Below are 14,998 nucleotides of genomic sequence, written 5' to 3' on the forward strand. Positions count from 1 at the left end.
TCCATCATCCAAGTCGTTAATGAAAATATTGACTAGTCCTGGAGCCAGGACAGACCCCTGTTGGACCTCACTTACTATGCCCGCCCAGTTTCATAGGGCGGGGAGGGATAGCTCAGTGCTAAACCCAGGGTTGTGAGCTCAATGCTTGAGGCGGCCATTTAGGGATTTGGGGATTTAGTTTGGGATTGGCCCTGTTTTGAGCAGGTGGTTGGACTAGATGACCTCCTGAGGTCCCTTCCAACCCTGATATTCTATGATTCTATAGTAAACCATTAAGAATTATTCTGAGTATGGTTTTTCAATCAGTTGCACACCCACCGTAGAGTAATTGCATACAAGCCACATATCCTTAGTTTGCTTATGAGCACATCCTGTGAGTGTGTGTCAAAAGCCTCAGATCAGACTGTGGGGGAGGGAGCAGTTGGTGTGATCTATCTACGAGGCTGGTTACCCTGTCAAAAAGGGAAATTAGGTTAGTTTGGCGTGATTTGTTCTTGGACAAATCCATGTTGGCTGGTCCTTATAACCCTGTTGTCCCCTAGGTCCTTACCAATCGGTTATTTCATCATTTTTTCCAGCATCTTCCCACATACTGAAGTTAGGCTGACTGATCTAGAGTTCCTCAGATTCTCCTTTTCCCCCTTTTTAATGAGGCAAACAATAGACCCCATTTCTCCCGTCCTCTGGGACCCCCACCGCTCCCCCATGAGTTCAGAAGAGAATCACTAACGGTTCTGAGATTGCTTCAGCTAAGTTCCTTAAGTACCCGTGAGTGAACGTTCTCTGAATTTCTCCAATTTACTGTAACTTCCTTCCCCCTTTTGTGTAGCCAAGAACAGACTCCGGTCTCACCAACACTGCCAAGGTCTGATTCTCCTCTCACTTCCCGGGTGTAACTCCACTGGCTTTGGTGAGGTTAGTGCCAATGGACACTCGTGTGAGAGGAGAATCGGGCCCCCAGGTTCATTTTAACCAGTCGGGTCTCTTGTTTTTAAAGCAAAATGTGCCGAGTTCAATTCCCTTTTCACAATGGTGGAGTCCAGGACATGTTAGTCTGTGCAGGCATAGAACTTGGTGTGCATGAGTCCCCCTCCAGTGGAGAAGAATGGCATAGCCATTCTCTAGTAGTCTCCCTTACTCTCTTTCAGATTTTAGAAACCAGCACTCTCTTGGTGGCCTTTGCAATGCAGTGTCCTCCTGATTCTTGGTCCTGGATTAACATTTGGTCAGGTAGAGACACAAGCTGCTACATTGTTACAGATCGGGAGGAACCGTCCTATGGGAGTTTTCTGGTGAGCAACTTCTCAAAGATCTGTGTGTTAATTACCAAAAGTGAACTCAATCTGCAGTGGGGAACTGAACACAGGGAGGTCTCTGGGAAACAGACAAGAGAAGCACAATGTGGAGTGTTGAAAAAGTAGAAATGTTTATTAAGAGAGTTACAAAAAGTGAAACACACCCCTGCCTACCCATAATCCACTGCTTGGCACAGGAAACTCTCCTGACCCTGAGACGGTGAAATTTACTTAACCATCACTTGTTCGTTATACTAAATCTACTGTGTTTTCCCATGTAAAACTCAGAATCACCTGGGACACTATCCCGCCAGGGACCAGGTTTTCAGAGAGTTTAGCCATTCAGCTACATACCTAACCTCATCTGCAGAACACAAACGCTGCTAATTCATCTCGTTATTGGCGTGCACTGTTCTTAGCTGGCGTTTGACCGTGCAATCCTAGTACTTACACGTGCAAATTAGGCCTAAACTACCTGAAAATCTGACTCAGTCTTGAATCAAGCTAGAAAAAGAAATAGGATGATATCAGTCTAGGCGTTTCATTCTTGTGGGTCTTTCTGGCTCTCTTTCTGCTGTCAGCGCTGTCACCACAAAGACCTCGGCCTGCTTTGGGCTTTCCAGGCTCACACACGCACCACAACCAGGCCCTGAGGAAGTTCCAAAAGTGACAAGTTTAACTTACTTTCTTACCCCAAAGGATGGGTAATTTCATTAAGTCTGTTCCTTTATCAGCTATGGGGCTGTAGGGGGTCTGGAGTGTTCCTGGAAGCTCCTGGTAAAAATTCTGGCACCAAACTTAAAGGAAGGCTGTGGAGCAATTTTCCTGCCTCTGCTGGAGACTCCCCTCTGGGTCCTGATCAATAATCCCTGCTAGAGGTCAATTATTTTAGGGTCTCATAAAAATGTATCAGGAGCGTAACTTCCCCAGCCACCCCTCCTCCATTACAAGTGGAACACTGAGCCGGGCTCTCCAGAACACTGTCAAAAGCACAAACGCCTTCAACACAGCGCAGCTGAGTGCATCTGTGATTGCCATCTCCCCTGGCCTCAAAATTAGGAGACAGCCTCATCGTTCTCAGCAGACAAGAAATGACAGATCCTTGGGGCAGTTCCAGCAGGAGGGGGGCACCTTTGTGACAGCCCCTTGCTAACGCATGGGCAGCACACCCGAGCCTGTCCTTCGCTAAAGAAATCAACGATTGCAGCAAGGAGGGACGAGAGGCTGCGATATGCAAAGATGTGACACCAATGAGGCAAGGGGCAACCGTGGAATCATCGTGGTTTGGGGGCACAACTGTGCATGGGCGTTGCACCAGTACAGGGAGGGTAATGGTGCAAAGACTCCCCCCACCCTTGTGCATCCCATGTATGGATGTGTCACAAGCCAGTCCCTGTGCTCCAGCAGAGGCCGTCTGTGCACCCTTCCTGCACACTGAGCTGCTCCAGGAAGCAAAGCTGGTCCCTGAGGTACAATTCCTACAACCCCGGCCAGTGCCTTTAAAGGCGCAGTGTTCTCCCAGAGAAGAAGTGTCCCTGACTCGAAAGGGAGGGAACTTGGTGCAGCACAGACAACGTATCTGACTCTACAAAAGGCAAACTCCCTGGCCAGCGACAAACTTCAGGGGTGAGCTGCTCCAAGCACACAGACGGGAGAGGCGGCAGCAGGGCAGATGGAAATAGCCCTTCTGAATCCCTACCTCCACAATCTGAACAGCGTCAATCAGCTTAATGCCCAGCACGTTTGGCAGTGGGAGTCCGACAGCCAGAGCATCTGGAAGAGACAACAAGTAGGTTTATTTCACCCAGCTGGTGAAGCTGAGCTGTTCCATGCACCTGCTGAATTTTCACCCTAGACATGAGTTTACCCATCAGACTAGCACAGGGAAGGCTGGGGGCACCGGAGCGGAGTCTCCTCAAATACAAACAGTGCCTGAAACTTGGCAATGCATCTGTTTTCATTTCTGAGGTTCTTTATTGTGAATGGTTACAAGGGCCACAAGCATCTTAGCCGGGGCCAGGTGCCTTAGGAATAGAGGGCTAGGTAACGGCTTCTAGCCACAGCTCTGGGGCTTTCGCCACCCACCCCCCCCGGGCAGCACTGAGAGGCCATTCACTAGCTGTGCTGAAGGAGGAGTAACATTTGACTCCCCTTCAAGAGGTGCAGCAGACTCCCTCTCATGCACTCAGTCAGCCAGTCCTGCTAGCTGCAAATCTGGGAGTTGGGGGGTAACCCTGGCTCCCCCTCTGCCCCCTCCCATTCTGGTGAGAGGCTCCCCTGGGGAATAGGAGGGGGCACATCTTCGGAGTAGCCCATCCACTTCCCCAGGCATAGGAGCTGCAGCTCTGGGCCCCTGTATGCAGGCTGCTCAAGGAAAAGGGGGGTGCAGGGGAATTCTCCCCCCCCCCCCCCCCCGGGGCAGCTGCCTAAACAGGGGAAACCCAAAATTATCTAGCCCAAAATTATCACCATCACCAATAAGGCTTTAGCAAGACAACTGACAATTTGTCTCCCAGGGCTCCGAAGCAGCTGCCGGCAAGCTGCAGGTTTGGTTCCAGCCCCACTTCAACTCTTCCCATTCAAATTCAAAAAGCACCTAAATGTCACGGTGACTTTAAGAAGCCGGCAGAGATTTACCATCAAAGCAGCAGAGACATTTGCTTTGGGACGTCCCTGGCCAATTTGAACTCTGAAGATAGCCCCGAGCTGGCCTTACCATTGATGAGCGGCACAAAAGTTTCCACCAAAAGTTTATTGATCAACGTCCCGAGACCAGAGAGCTGAAACAGAGCAGAGTGATCCAGTGAGCTGCTGGCCAGCATGTGACAGCCAGGCACACGCTTTAACATGGGTAACGCAGGCTGGAATTCAGCTGGCCCTGTAGCATGGGAGCAGCCTAATGCTTCATCTCCTAGCAATGCAGCTTATGGAGAGCAAACATTGCCCGTTTTCTTCGCCAAACCTTGGCATCCTCACTCAGATTTCATGCCCTCCTTTCGGAGGCAAAGCTCCCACTCAGTCAATGGAAGCTTTGCCTGAATCTGGAGTGAGGACTTTAGGGTTTGACCCTGTGTCACCTGATGGAGGCAGAAGGAGAATGACATGACAGAAGAACAACTTCAAGCTACGAACTGTGGCAGCTAGTGATTAAGGATGTCAGCCAGCTGAGGCCATCACCACGGGCGGGAGAAAGCAACCTTTGTACCAACAGCAGCCTCCAGTGCTACAGATCTCTGCTGGTCTCCTCTCCCCACAGATATGCGGCGTAGCAGCTGTTTGTTCTGACCGTGTTTTTTAGATATTTCTGGAAAAACGAACTTACGCTAACGATGCCGACGTCTGAAGATTCCAAGACTAGAGCCGCACTGGGGAAAAGAACACAAGTGGTACCTCGTCAGCCAGCAAATCGTCTGATTTGATCTTTTATCTTCCAGAGACAAAATGGTTGGGTGAATATCTTTGGAGCAGTCACACACCCAGAGTACAGTGAGAGAGAGAGAGAGAGAGAGAGAGAGAGAGAAACACATGCATACAAAATACAGTCACACGTACACAGATATTTCAGCTTTTAAACCCTGAGTCAGATTGTTCATACACGGATTCCTGACTTCCAACCCCTATGTCCATATTTAAGCCCCTAACAAATAACTGCCTGGATTTCCTGAGCACCTGCAGCCCCTCGTCGAGTCCCTGGGCACTGCGCGTGCTCAGCACTGCTGAAAAGCAGGCCAGTCCAAGGAAGTGCACTGTTGTTGTGTACTTGGTTCCCTGTTCCCTCTTCTGGAGACAGTGCTGCCGAGACGCACAAACAGCGAGACCGGATACCTGGTCAGGGATACGCTGAGCAGCAGCTTGTCTCCAGCAACAGAGGCCTGGGCATTTAAAACAAGGTCCTGCAAAGAGAGAGAGTCCATTTGAAGAGTTGGTTCCAACTCCACTTGCGATTGGTTCAGTCAGCTGGGTGCAGACTGTACCAGTTTGAACTCTGGACAGCCATACTTACAGCCTTCAGGGCAAGGAGCGTCTGGATGGTTCCATCCAAATATTTCGTGAACACCTGAATCTTGACAGAGAGCTTGACAGTGGCTTTGTTTGCTTCCAGAGTGATGAGTGGGGGCCCAAGTATTGTTATTTCAATGTTCAGAGGAGATACCACAGAGCAGTTGGGACACTGTAGGGATCAGAGACACAGGGCTAGGCGTGAACTGAACTGGATATTGCCCTCTATTAACACAAGCCAGCTGGAACATGATGGGTTAGCGCCCAGGGCCTCACAGTTCATAACTAGACCCCCCCCCCAGCTCAGAATCCCAGTGAGAGGTCAGGGCGATTTCCAAACCTTGCAGGGATCCTGGGTTTGAATTTCCTGCACCTTGCAGAGCGAACACAAGTTCTTCAGCAGGCTGCAGGGAGCTTTTGGGAAATACGAATGAATCCTATTCAGGGCAGCTGCCAGGCTTTAGTCTCTCAATACCAGAGGCTCAGTGTGGCCAGAGAAGGGGGGAGTTGACCTCCCTGCAGGGTGACTGCCTGCCCACTGACTCCGTTACCCCCGCCCCATTCCTGTCCTGTCACGCTGCCCATTCCTGTGCGGTGCCTTAGATCGGGTAGCACCGGTCACCTCTCCCTGCTCTTGAAAGCACCAATGCAGGGAAGTGATTGCAGATCCTTCTGGAAGGGGCTGGGGGCAGTGAGGGCCCTGTGGCAGAAAGCCCGCCCTGAGGGATATCAGAGTGGGGCGAGCCACCCAGGGGCGAGAGTGCAGAGCCAGACCAGGAGGCGGGGGCTGCATAACGGTGAGCTGCTGTTTGTGCGGGCGAATGCAGGCTGGTAGGGGAGGATGTTTCCCGGTTTGCTCAGGGCAGCAGAGACCCTGTGGCCAACCCCAATGTAAGAAGACTGGCTGCAATGCCAGTCCCTCACAGGAGGGCAGTGCCTTGAGTACAGGCTGCAGATGAACCACTGCCCTCCTCCCAGAGACAGCAGGACTGGAGGGAAAGGAAGAAAGTCTGTTTGTGGCCTGCTGCTCCCCTCACACCTCCTGGCAGCAGGGCTGTAGGGAGAGGAGCCGGGACCATTTCAGCTTGAATTAGCCACGAGGTACGTACTGCGTGGCTGAGAGCAGGAGGCATAAAGATCCCAGGGCGCTAGCATCAGCAGAGCTGACCCGGCATGCTAGGGCTCACCATGATGCCTAGTGCAGAGAGCTGATGGTGTTTACACGCGCACACCGTGTAATGCGACACGAATACGTCACTCACCCCAGCAGGAATCAGAGCCACAATGGCGTCCATCAGCTGGGTGGCACCAGAGAACTGGGGAAACAGAACAACATTCAGCTGAAAACGCCAAGCTCGGGGGTTAAGTGATTTAAATGGCAGATTTCACCCTCTCAGCAGCAACCCATTTGCTTCCCAGAGCCACTTTTCACTTTCCAGCCAGTTTGCTCACAGCCTCTTGCCCAGTCCGGAAGTCCTAGCTCTGCAAAATTGCCACGGACTGCGCGGAAGTTTGGGACACGCGAGGAATGCTGGTCGCACTCCTACATGCTCACAGCTCCCAGGCCAGAGTTAACGTCTCTGCTATTTCAATACTTTCCAAGCTGTTAAGCACGTCTCAGTGAGTTAGGGCAGGTGAATTAGGAACTGCCCAGAGCATCAGGAGATGCAACCAATGCTCCAAACAGGCGCCCATATATTTCCTTTAGCCTGGATGGAAATATCCCGGCACTCAGTACTCACCACGTCCAATGTAGAAATAAATGTCTGTGGCTGGATCTGGACGAGGAGGGACAGTGCGGCGTTGAGGAAAGCCTGGCTCAGCCCCAGGTTCAGAACATTGCCCTGCAGGGCGGGCAGGGCCACGGGTACGGCGCTGACAGGGAGGGAGATGTTGCCTCCTCCCACCTGATGGAACACGGTCTGGAAAGGGAGATGGTACCGAGTGAAACCATCACCTTCAAACAAGGAGAGTCACCTGCAACTGCAAGTCCGAGCGAGGCTGCTGCTGGGCTTACACCTTTCCTATTGGTCATCCACTCTTGTTCTTATTTAAGAACATTTTGTTCTCTCAACAGTTCTCTTTACATTTAACAAAACGTTAGTTTGCTAAACTCTACGATGCATAATGAAGGTTTCTCTGTTTTATTAAGTAGGCCCAAAACCAACCCCTTAGCTCACTGCTGTGTTCCACCCCATGGATTTCACTGCTTGGCAAATGAAAGGGTTTGGATACGGAGAGCTGATGGGTGGAACTGGCTGTTTCCTGCCACGCTGCGTGCACGAACATTCACTCAAAGGCTGAACCACCGCGATGTTCACTAGGCACGTTTTCATTCACACATGCCTGGGACATAACTAATCCTAACTCCAATACCTGTGTATTGACATGCAATAGTTACCAGTAATGATTATCTTTGCAGTAATCAGGAAAGGTTTGTCAATGATTTGCAAAGAGAAAAGCAAAGGGCTTGATCCAAAGTCCATTGACTTCAATGAGCTTCAGATCATGTCCTAAATGTGCGACTAGTATTTTGATAGTAATGAGGCCAGCTGTACTCTAGGGTTATGCTGTGCAGGGCGTTCCTCATTTATATTAGCTGTATCAATGTCCCTGAAGGCAAACAAACAGACTCCCCCTAAGAACAGTGATCCGAATAAACGCCATAAAACAGCACAATGCAGTCTCAGGGTTTTGTTATCCAAAGTCAACACTTACATTTAAATCCAGTCCGACATGCAGGTCAGTTATCAGTGGAAGGCTGGCTAACTGATACTGGATCTCTCCTACGGCACCAAGTGGGACCAGCACTGCACGGAAACAGAGTCCGTCACATCAAGAGCAAACAACAAGCCAACCAGCTCCTTTGCTTCCCAATTTGCTCTGGGCTCAAGGCTGAGACCGTTACTCATGCTGAGTAGCAAAGGGCATTGGCTTTGGTGGGACTGTTTCACAGAAGAAATGTCCGGCTGGAAGGGACCTCACGAGGTCATCTAGTCCATGCCGCCATCTTGAGGCAGGACCAAATATACCTAGACCATCTCGTACAGGTGTTTGTTTGTCCAACGTGTTCTTAAAAAGCCTCCAGTGATGGGGATTCCACAACCTCCCTTGGTGACCTGTTCCCGTGCTTAACTAGCCTTAGAGTTGGAAAGTTTTTCCTAATATCAAACCTAAATCTCCCTTGCTCAAGATTAAGCCGAGAAAGTGCTACTCAGGGCAAGCGAAGGAGTCCCAAATTAGGCCTTCTGTGATCTGAATCTTAGAACATAGCCAAAAAGGCTACGAGCCAAATACAGTGGTAATTTGTAAATAGTGTAAGTGGGGGTGAGACTAAAGACACCTACAATGGTTTGACTCGCCCCCCAGGGGAGTGGAAGAGACGAGTGTAGTAGGAAAAGCAGCTGACGTGAAGCTGGAAAAAGGGTCAGTTACAGCAGACTCTCATTTACCCCTCCCTTTTTCTAGCTTTGATTCCTTTACACTTGCCTAGGAACTCTAGCCCTACTTCCTGACGTGCCGCTTGAACGAAGGCTGGGCAGGAAATAGTTAAAAAACACACAATTCCCATCCCAAACTGGGACAAAAAGTTGAAATCTCCAAAATTTTCACCAACTGACACGGCAAAAAAATGTCGGTTCCAGTCAGTCAAAACCTTTTGATTATGGCCTTTTCCCTTTTTTTAAAACCTTTGGGGGGGGGGTGAATTAAATTAAATTTCAAAACAAAAAGTTAATTTTGAAACAAAAACCAAAATGTTTCATTTCAAAAATGGCAAAATTGGATGCTCTGGCAATTTCAAGTCAGGAAATTCATCAGAACTGGCTCGTTCCCATAAACAAATTCAAGGAATCTTCATTTTCCATGAAAACACATTTTGTTGAAAAACTCCTGACCAGCAAACCACCTTTGGCATCATCCCTGAATGTAGCCTCTCACTCTCAGGGTGGGCCCGAGCCCCCGATGGCGTGGATCTCCCCCTGTGGACTGCAGCGCTTACGCTGACCCACAGAACGACGACTGCTCCATGTGCTGGGATTACTGGGAAAGGGGCGGAAGCGGGAAGGAAGGTTGTGCAAGATACGTACCATTCACGGTGCCCAGTATCTGCACTTTCAAGAGCGTGACGATGTTGTTGACTACTGGACACAACTGTAAAAAACAGCAAACACTCAGCACCTGACTATCTGCTAGCAGACCCACCACCAACTTCATTGGGAGTCCTTGGGGAAAAGGTGCTATCAATGTAACGGCAGCAGGGTCTGGGCTTCTGTGAGGAAACCCTCAGAACTATGGAGAACAGTTTTCATTGTGAATATCCATCTCAGAGATTAGTAATTGTTCTCACACACCCCAGGAAGGGGACAGGGCCCGGGGGAGAGGTCCCAGCAGCCACCAGGCTGCCTACCTGCCCTCCGTACCTTTGCACAGGGTGGGACACCCAAACAATGACAAAAAAAGAGAGGGAAAACGAGACAGGAAGAGAACTGAAATTCCACATGCCCCTGTAACCAATCAGTTCTGATTCTTCAGTGCCTGGGCTAGCAAGCTTCACAATGAAGCTAATAAAATAACAATCCAGGCCATCCCTCATCCGCTTCTCAATGCCCCTCTGGCAGGAGTGGTCCGTCTTTGATCTCACCAGGCTAGGCAGAGTTGTCGTAAGGGTGCTAGACACTAATCCATTCACTGATATTGGCAGCAAACTGCAAGAGAAAGACAACCAAGTATGAAAGCCAAAGCAGGCCCAGGGTGGCTAAAAACACAAGTCTCAAGAGAGGTAGCAAGGGACTAGAACAGAGGTGGGCAAACTGCGGCCCACGGGCCACATCCGGCCTGCGGGACCCTCCTGCCCGGCCCCTGAGCTCCTGGCCTGAAAGGCTAGCCCCTGGCCCCTCCCCTGCTGTCCCCCCCGCACACACACACAGCCTCAGCTCGCCCCGCCGCTGGCACAATGCTCTGGGTGACGCACCTGTAGTGCTGCCAGCCACCGGTGCTCCAGGCAGCGCGGTAAGAGGGCAGGGGAGTTCGGGGTGGTGGTCAGAGGCGGGGGTGTGGATGGGGTCGGGGTGGTCAGAGGGTGGGGAACGGGGTAGTTGAATGGGGGCAAGAGTCCCAGGGGGCAGTCAGGAAAGAGGGGGGGGTTGGATGGGGTGGCGGGGAGCAGTTGGGGGGGAGGTCCAGGGGCGATCAAGGGACAGGGAGCAGGGGGTGGTGGATGGGGTAGGAGTCCCGGGGGGGCTGACAGGGGGCAAGAAGTGGGGGGGGTCAGATAGGGGTTGGGGGCCAGGCCATGCCTGGCTGTCTGGGGAGGCACAGCCTCCCCTAACTGTCTCTCCATTCAATTTTGGAAACCCGATGTGGTCCTCAGGCCAAAAACTTTGCCTGCCCCTGGACTAGAACCGCCGAAGTTCCACAGTCCGAGGTAGCGTTAGCTGCCTTTAGTTTAGATAAAGAGTTTTGGAAATGACACGAAACCTCATGCTTCAGGTTTTAAACCAACTTCAGATTAGGATGAGACTTTCACCAGGGGGGTGGGGGTGGAGAATTACCCCACATCTGCTGCCACGGGGGGGCCCAAAATGAAAAATGTATTATCCACTCAGCCCTACTGATGATCACTACAGAAGGCGGGAAAACCACTGGCACCTACCCTGAGAGGAGCCGGATGTCAAAGGGACCAAGCAGGGACTGGCAGTCTTCAATTACAAATTGTAAGTCACCTTCTGAATAGTTGGTCACCCTGACTTTTGCGTTAAGGTTCACGTCCACTGAAATATGGATCAGCCCAGATAGCCTAAAGAAATAAACTCAGGTTAGATATAGCTCATCTCACAGCATGCTGCAATATGATTCATCTAAGGAGAGACATTTATAACCTCCAAAACCATGATATGATGGTCAGATTAAAATTAGTGAAATCTCACACCTCTCTCTATTGAAATTCACTGCAAATGCTATTAACTGACTCCTGCACCGGCACTGTCGGCACATTGCTACCTGTGGGGATCATGTGAAAATCCATACAAGGTGTACATTTCCTAGGGGCCGTGATGCACACAGACGTAGGGTTACTTTGCAATGAGGAAATTGCATAAACAACATGGTGCACTGCAAAAATATCCACCTCTCTGTATTCCTGAGGTGAAGTAACAAGAATAAACTGGGTCTAAGTGGTTGCAGTCGGTTCACACACAGGTTTTTTCCCTCTTTACTGTTCTTTGAGTTTTGACCCGAGTCCTACAGACCTCGGGCGTAACAGAGATTTTTCTACGGGAGGGAGGTTTCTGAATGTTGTGTTTTGTGAAACAAAAGTTACAGTGAGCCAGGTTATGCCCTCAGATGCAGGTTCATGGCACCCATTGCCTCCAGGGGGAGCCACCAACAGGTATCTGAGGGCGGGAGAGAGCCCACTGCTTTTCCCAGCGCGAGTCAGGACTCCTCCAAAGAGCATCTGACCAACGTATCCATTCAGTGTTCGGTTCTTTGCGCCAGCGAGAAGAACAAAAAGCTGCAGGTTGTCAACCCCGCACTCACAACAAGTTGCCATTGATCTCCAGCTTAGTAGCGATGGTCAGCTGGCCCCCAATTCCAGGCAGCAGCGTCACCGACACCGTGGGCAGCTGGACGTTAACAACTTCTAGTCTGCAGAACGAAAGCAGAGGCCGTGAGAAACGGCTGCGCAGTTACACACAGTCAGGAACTGACATCCCCGATTAGCCCTCTGTGAGCTGCACTTTAGAAGTTCCCCACAAAAGTAATGGGCCAAAGGCAGTGGTGACGTGTAAAACGGTGCACGGGGTGGGGAGGCGAAGGCAGTCTAACATGGTTGAACTCACATCCCGGAGGAGCAGAAGTTAAAATGGGGGTAGGGAAAAGCAGCTTTCCTGGCAGAGCGATCACTTGCAGCAGGATGCATTGTGTAGGATACAAACCTGCAGGCTCGTGCTACACAGACCCAGTCCTGAGCAAAAAGCCAAAGTGGGGTCCTGGAGTGAGGCTGATCCAGGAAGTTGCATCTGCTTTTTCATTCTGACCCTATCATTGACCTCCCCACCCCCCACACACACACTGCTGCACGGCTATAATTCTGCATCTGAAAATATAAACCGCACCCCCCGAGACTGTCACGCTGTTGTCCAACTTGCCACGGTGAGATGCAGCCTGGGCATCTTGCCCACAATGCACCGCACACCCATCTTACCAACCCGCGGGAGAGCTGGAATGACAGCCTGTGGCATAAGAGCATAGCTACGGTCTGCAGTTAGACTACGTTCGGTGGGCAGTGACCTGCCCTTTTCCTCGCCTGTCAAGCACCTCGCGCGCACAGTGCTGTGGACCATCCAAACCATGGAAATTCTTCAGTGCATTGACAGGTGAACTAATCCGATCCTGGCCTCTGCACACGTCACACTAGGCACTTACAGGTGCCTTTGCACATGCACGTGCGCTCTCAATACCCCAACACCCGCACATCGGTATGTGTGTGAATTTGCACCTGCAAAAGCTATTGGGGTCAACGTTCTTTGTCTCCAAAATCTGTTCTATTCTGACAAGCCAAAACCCTGGACGCAAAGAACAAGCATAACAACCTTTACAGTCTGGAAAGAGCAGTAGGTGTGGGACGTCCCAGTGAGAATTGCCACCTACAGATGATGACAGAGCGTCCTGAGGGTCATATAAGGGGGGAGACTTGGACCCAAAGAGGAAGGAAGTTCAAAGGAAAGGCTAAAACTACCTTCTTAAGTCATTCCAGTGACTTCAACTGGTTGGGGCCCTTGATAACAATAAATGATTCTTCTATACGAGATGCAATCATGGACCACAAGGGATGAAATCTGAGTCTGAGTTCACAACTGGCATCAGTAGGCACAGCACCAGCTGGGAATTTGGCACTGAGGGCCAGCTTCTCCCCTGGTATAAATCAGTATAAGGATCCATGATAGGGACTCTAGACTGACCTTATTCTTACTGATGGTAGCTTGTCCCCTGCTTCTCCCCTTTGGAGTCAGTCATAAAGACCCCCATTGAATCCAGTGGGATGTGGGTCAGGCCCCCAATGCAGAAGCTTTAGCATATTGTTCTCCGCTTACCCTGTGATGCTGATGAATGAACCGAGCAGGCCCCCTCCGCTCACGATGTCGGGGATCTGGATCGCCTGGAGATGCTTTTGGAGAAGCCCATCCTGAAGCAATGCACCTGAGACAACTGGAACACGTCTTTCCATGAGACCAGAGATCCTGGAGAGTGACCCCTAGTCAAATGGAACTCAAGGTGCGAGTGTTACATCAGTAATCTATATAACACCATACGGGGGAGGGGGGAGAGCAATGTTTTACAATATGATGGACTGAACTGAAACAGTCCTTGGCTTAGTAGCTCTGAAAGGTAACCATGAAGAGCATCCTCAGTGTGGTGTAGGGGAAACTGTGTTATAATTACAAGCTAGCACTTTCAGTGAGAAGGGTTTCCTGGTCCTGCTTCCAGACTACGGGGCTTTGTAGGGAAGCGTGTGATCTGGGTCTTGTGCAGTCAGTCTGCAAAGAGCCAGCCTAGAGTAAGGGGGGTGACTGGTGCATCTCTGCCTTACAGAGCAGATTGTTTTGTGTCTCTCTGGTTTTGGGTCTTGTGCGTTAGGGTTCTAGAATCTAAGCAATAAAGTCGTGTTACGTTGCAACCTTCTAGAAAGAGAATTTTATGTTTTTATCTCATTTCTGTGTGTGCACCGCGAACTTAACACACTATAAATCTAATTTAAACAAGATTACTATGTAGTTGTGTCTGCTTCACAAACGTACTACCACCCTTGGCAGATTAGTGCTGAAAGCACAGCTTGTACCGTTTGTGTTCCATTTGGGGCATAACCACAATTGCAATTTTAGTACGAGTATGTCAATATACGTTAGAAACATTAACTCGTTCATTAATTCTCACAACAAACCCTGAGGAAGGAAAGTCAATTCCCCGCCTTTTACAGATGGGAAACTGAGGCACAGAGGGGCAAATGCGGACCTGGGCTCAGACCCTGGGATGCCGAGCGGCTGCTTTGTGCTGCACCATCTGCTGCTCCTGACCCTTCCGGGATTGCACAGGGCCCTACAAAGACCCATGATCACTTCTGAGTCTCCTGCTGGAACCAGGAGCTCTGAGGAGCCAGGACTGCCCCCGGTAAGTGAGTAAATACAGAATAAAGTCGGAACAGGGAAGGTGACAAAGCAAAGGGGCTGTTCAGAGAGGCTTTGTTCCCACTCATCATCCCACACAGTTTGCAGCATAACCGTGACCCATATTTTTCTATTTACCATTTTGAATTCCCTCTGGACTGACTACAGAAAAGACTCCAGGGACCACTCCCTGAGATAGGGGCAACAGGCTACAGAAGAGGACGATTCCCAAAACCTTTAACATCTTCAGCTCTGATCCCTGCAGAGAGAATCTCCAGTCAGTGCAACTGCAGTGTAACCAAGGAAGAACAGGCCCCTGCTGAGAGATCCAGGGCCCGTGGGCCAAATCCTGGCACCCCGCTCAGTCCTTTCTCAGCCAAAACTCTCACTGGAGCCCATGGGAGCGTCACTTCCGTAAGGAATGAGTAACAGCTGAGTGAGGGAAAGTGGGGGGGTCAGCTTTTGTGGCCTGCATCATGCAGGGGGTCAGACTAGATGACCATATTGGTCCCTTCTGACCTTAAAGTCTATGAGTCTATG

General features: G+C 50.5%; 1 protein-coding gene across 1 annotated transcript; it reads right to left on the reverse strand.

Annotated features, from left to right (window-relative positions):
* Positions 1 to 1,920: 1,920 nt before the first annotated feature.
* Positions 1,921 to 14,702, reverse strand: LOC112117489 (BPI fold-containing family B member 4-like). Its single transcript, XM_024215439.1, has 15 exons — positions 14,597 to 14,702; positions 13,388 to 13,502; positions 11,832 to 11,939; positions 10,948 to 11,091; positions 9,937 to 10,000; positions 9,383 to 9,446; positions 8,013 to 8,104; positions 7,037 to 7,216; positions 6,557 to 6,610; positions 5,299 to 5,466; positions 5,121 to 5,188; positions 4,618 to 4,660; positions 4,012 to 4,075; positions 2,995 to 3,068; positions 1,921 to 1,944 (listed from the first exon to the last, which is right to left on the reverse strand). The coding sequence occupies exons 1-15, from the start codon at positions 14,700 to 14,702 to the stop codon at positions 1,921 to 1,923; spliced, it is 1,368 nt and encodes a 455-aa protein (XP_024071207.1).
* Positions 14,703 to 14,998: the final 296 nt, after the last annotated feature.

The sequence above is a fragment of the Terrapene carolina genome, unplaced genomic scaffold, assembly GCF_002925995.2.
Source record: "Terrapene carolina triunguis isolate 2854851 unplaced genomic scaffold, T_m_triunguis-2.0 Scaffold130, whole genome shotgun sequence".
NCBI classification, from domain to species: Eukaryota; Metazoa; Chordata; order Testudines; family Emydidae; genus Terrapene; species Terrapene triunguis.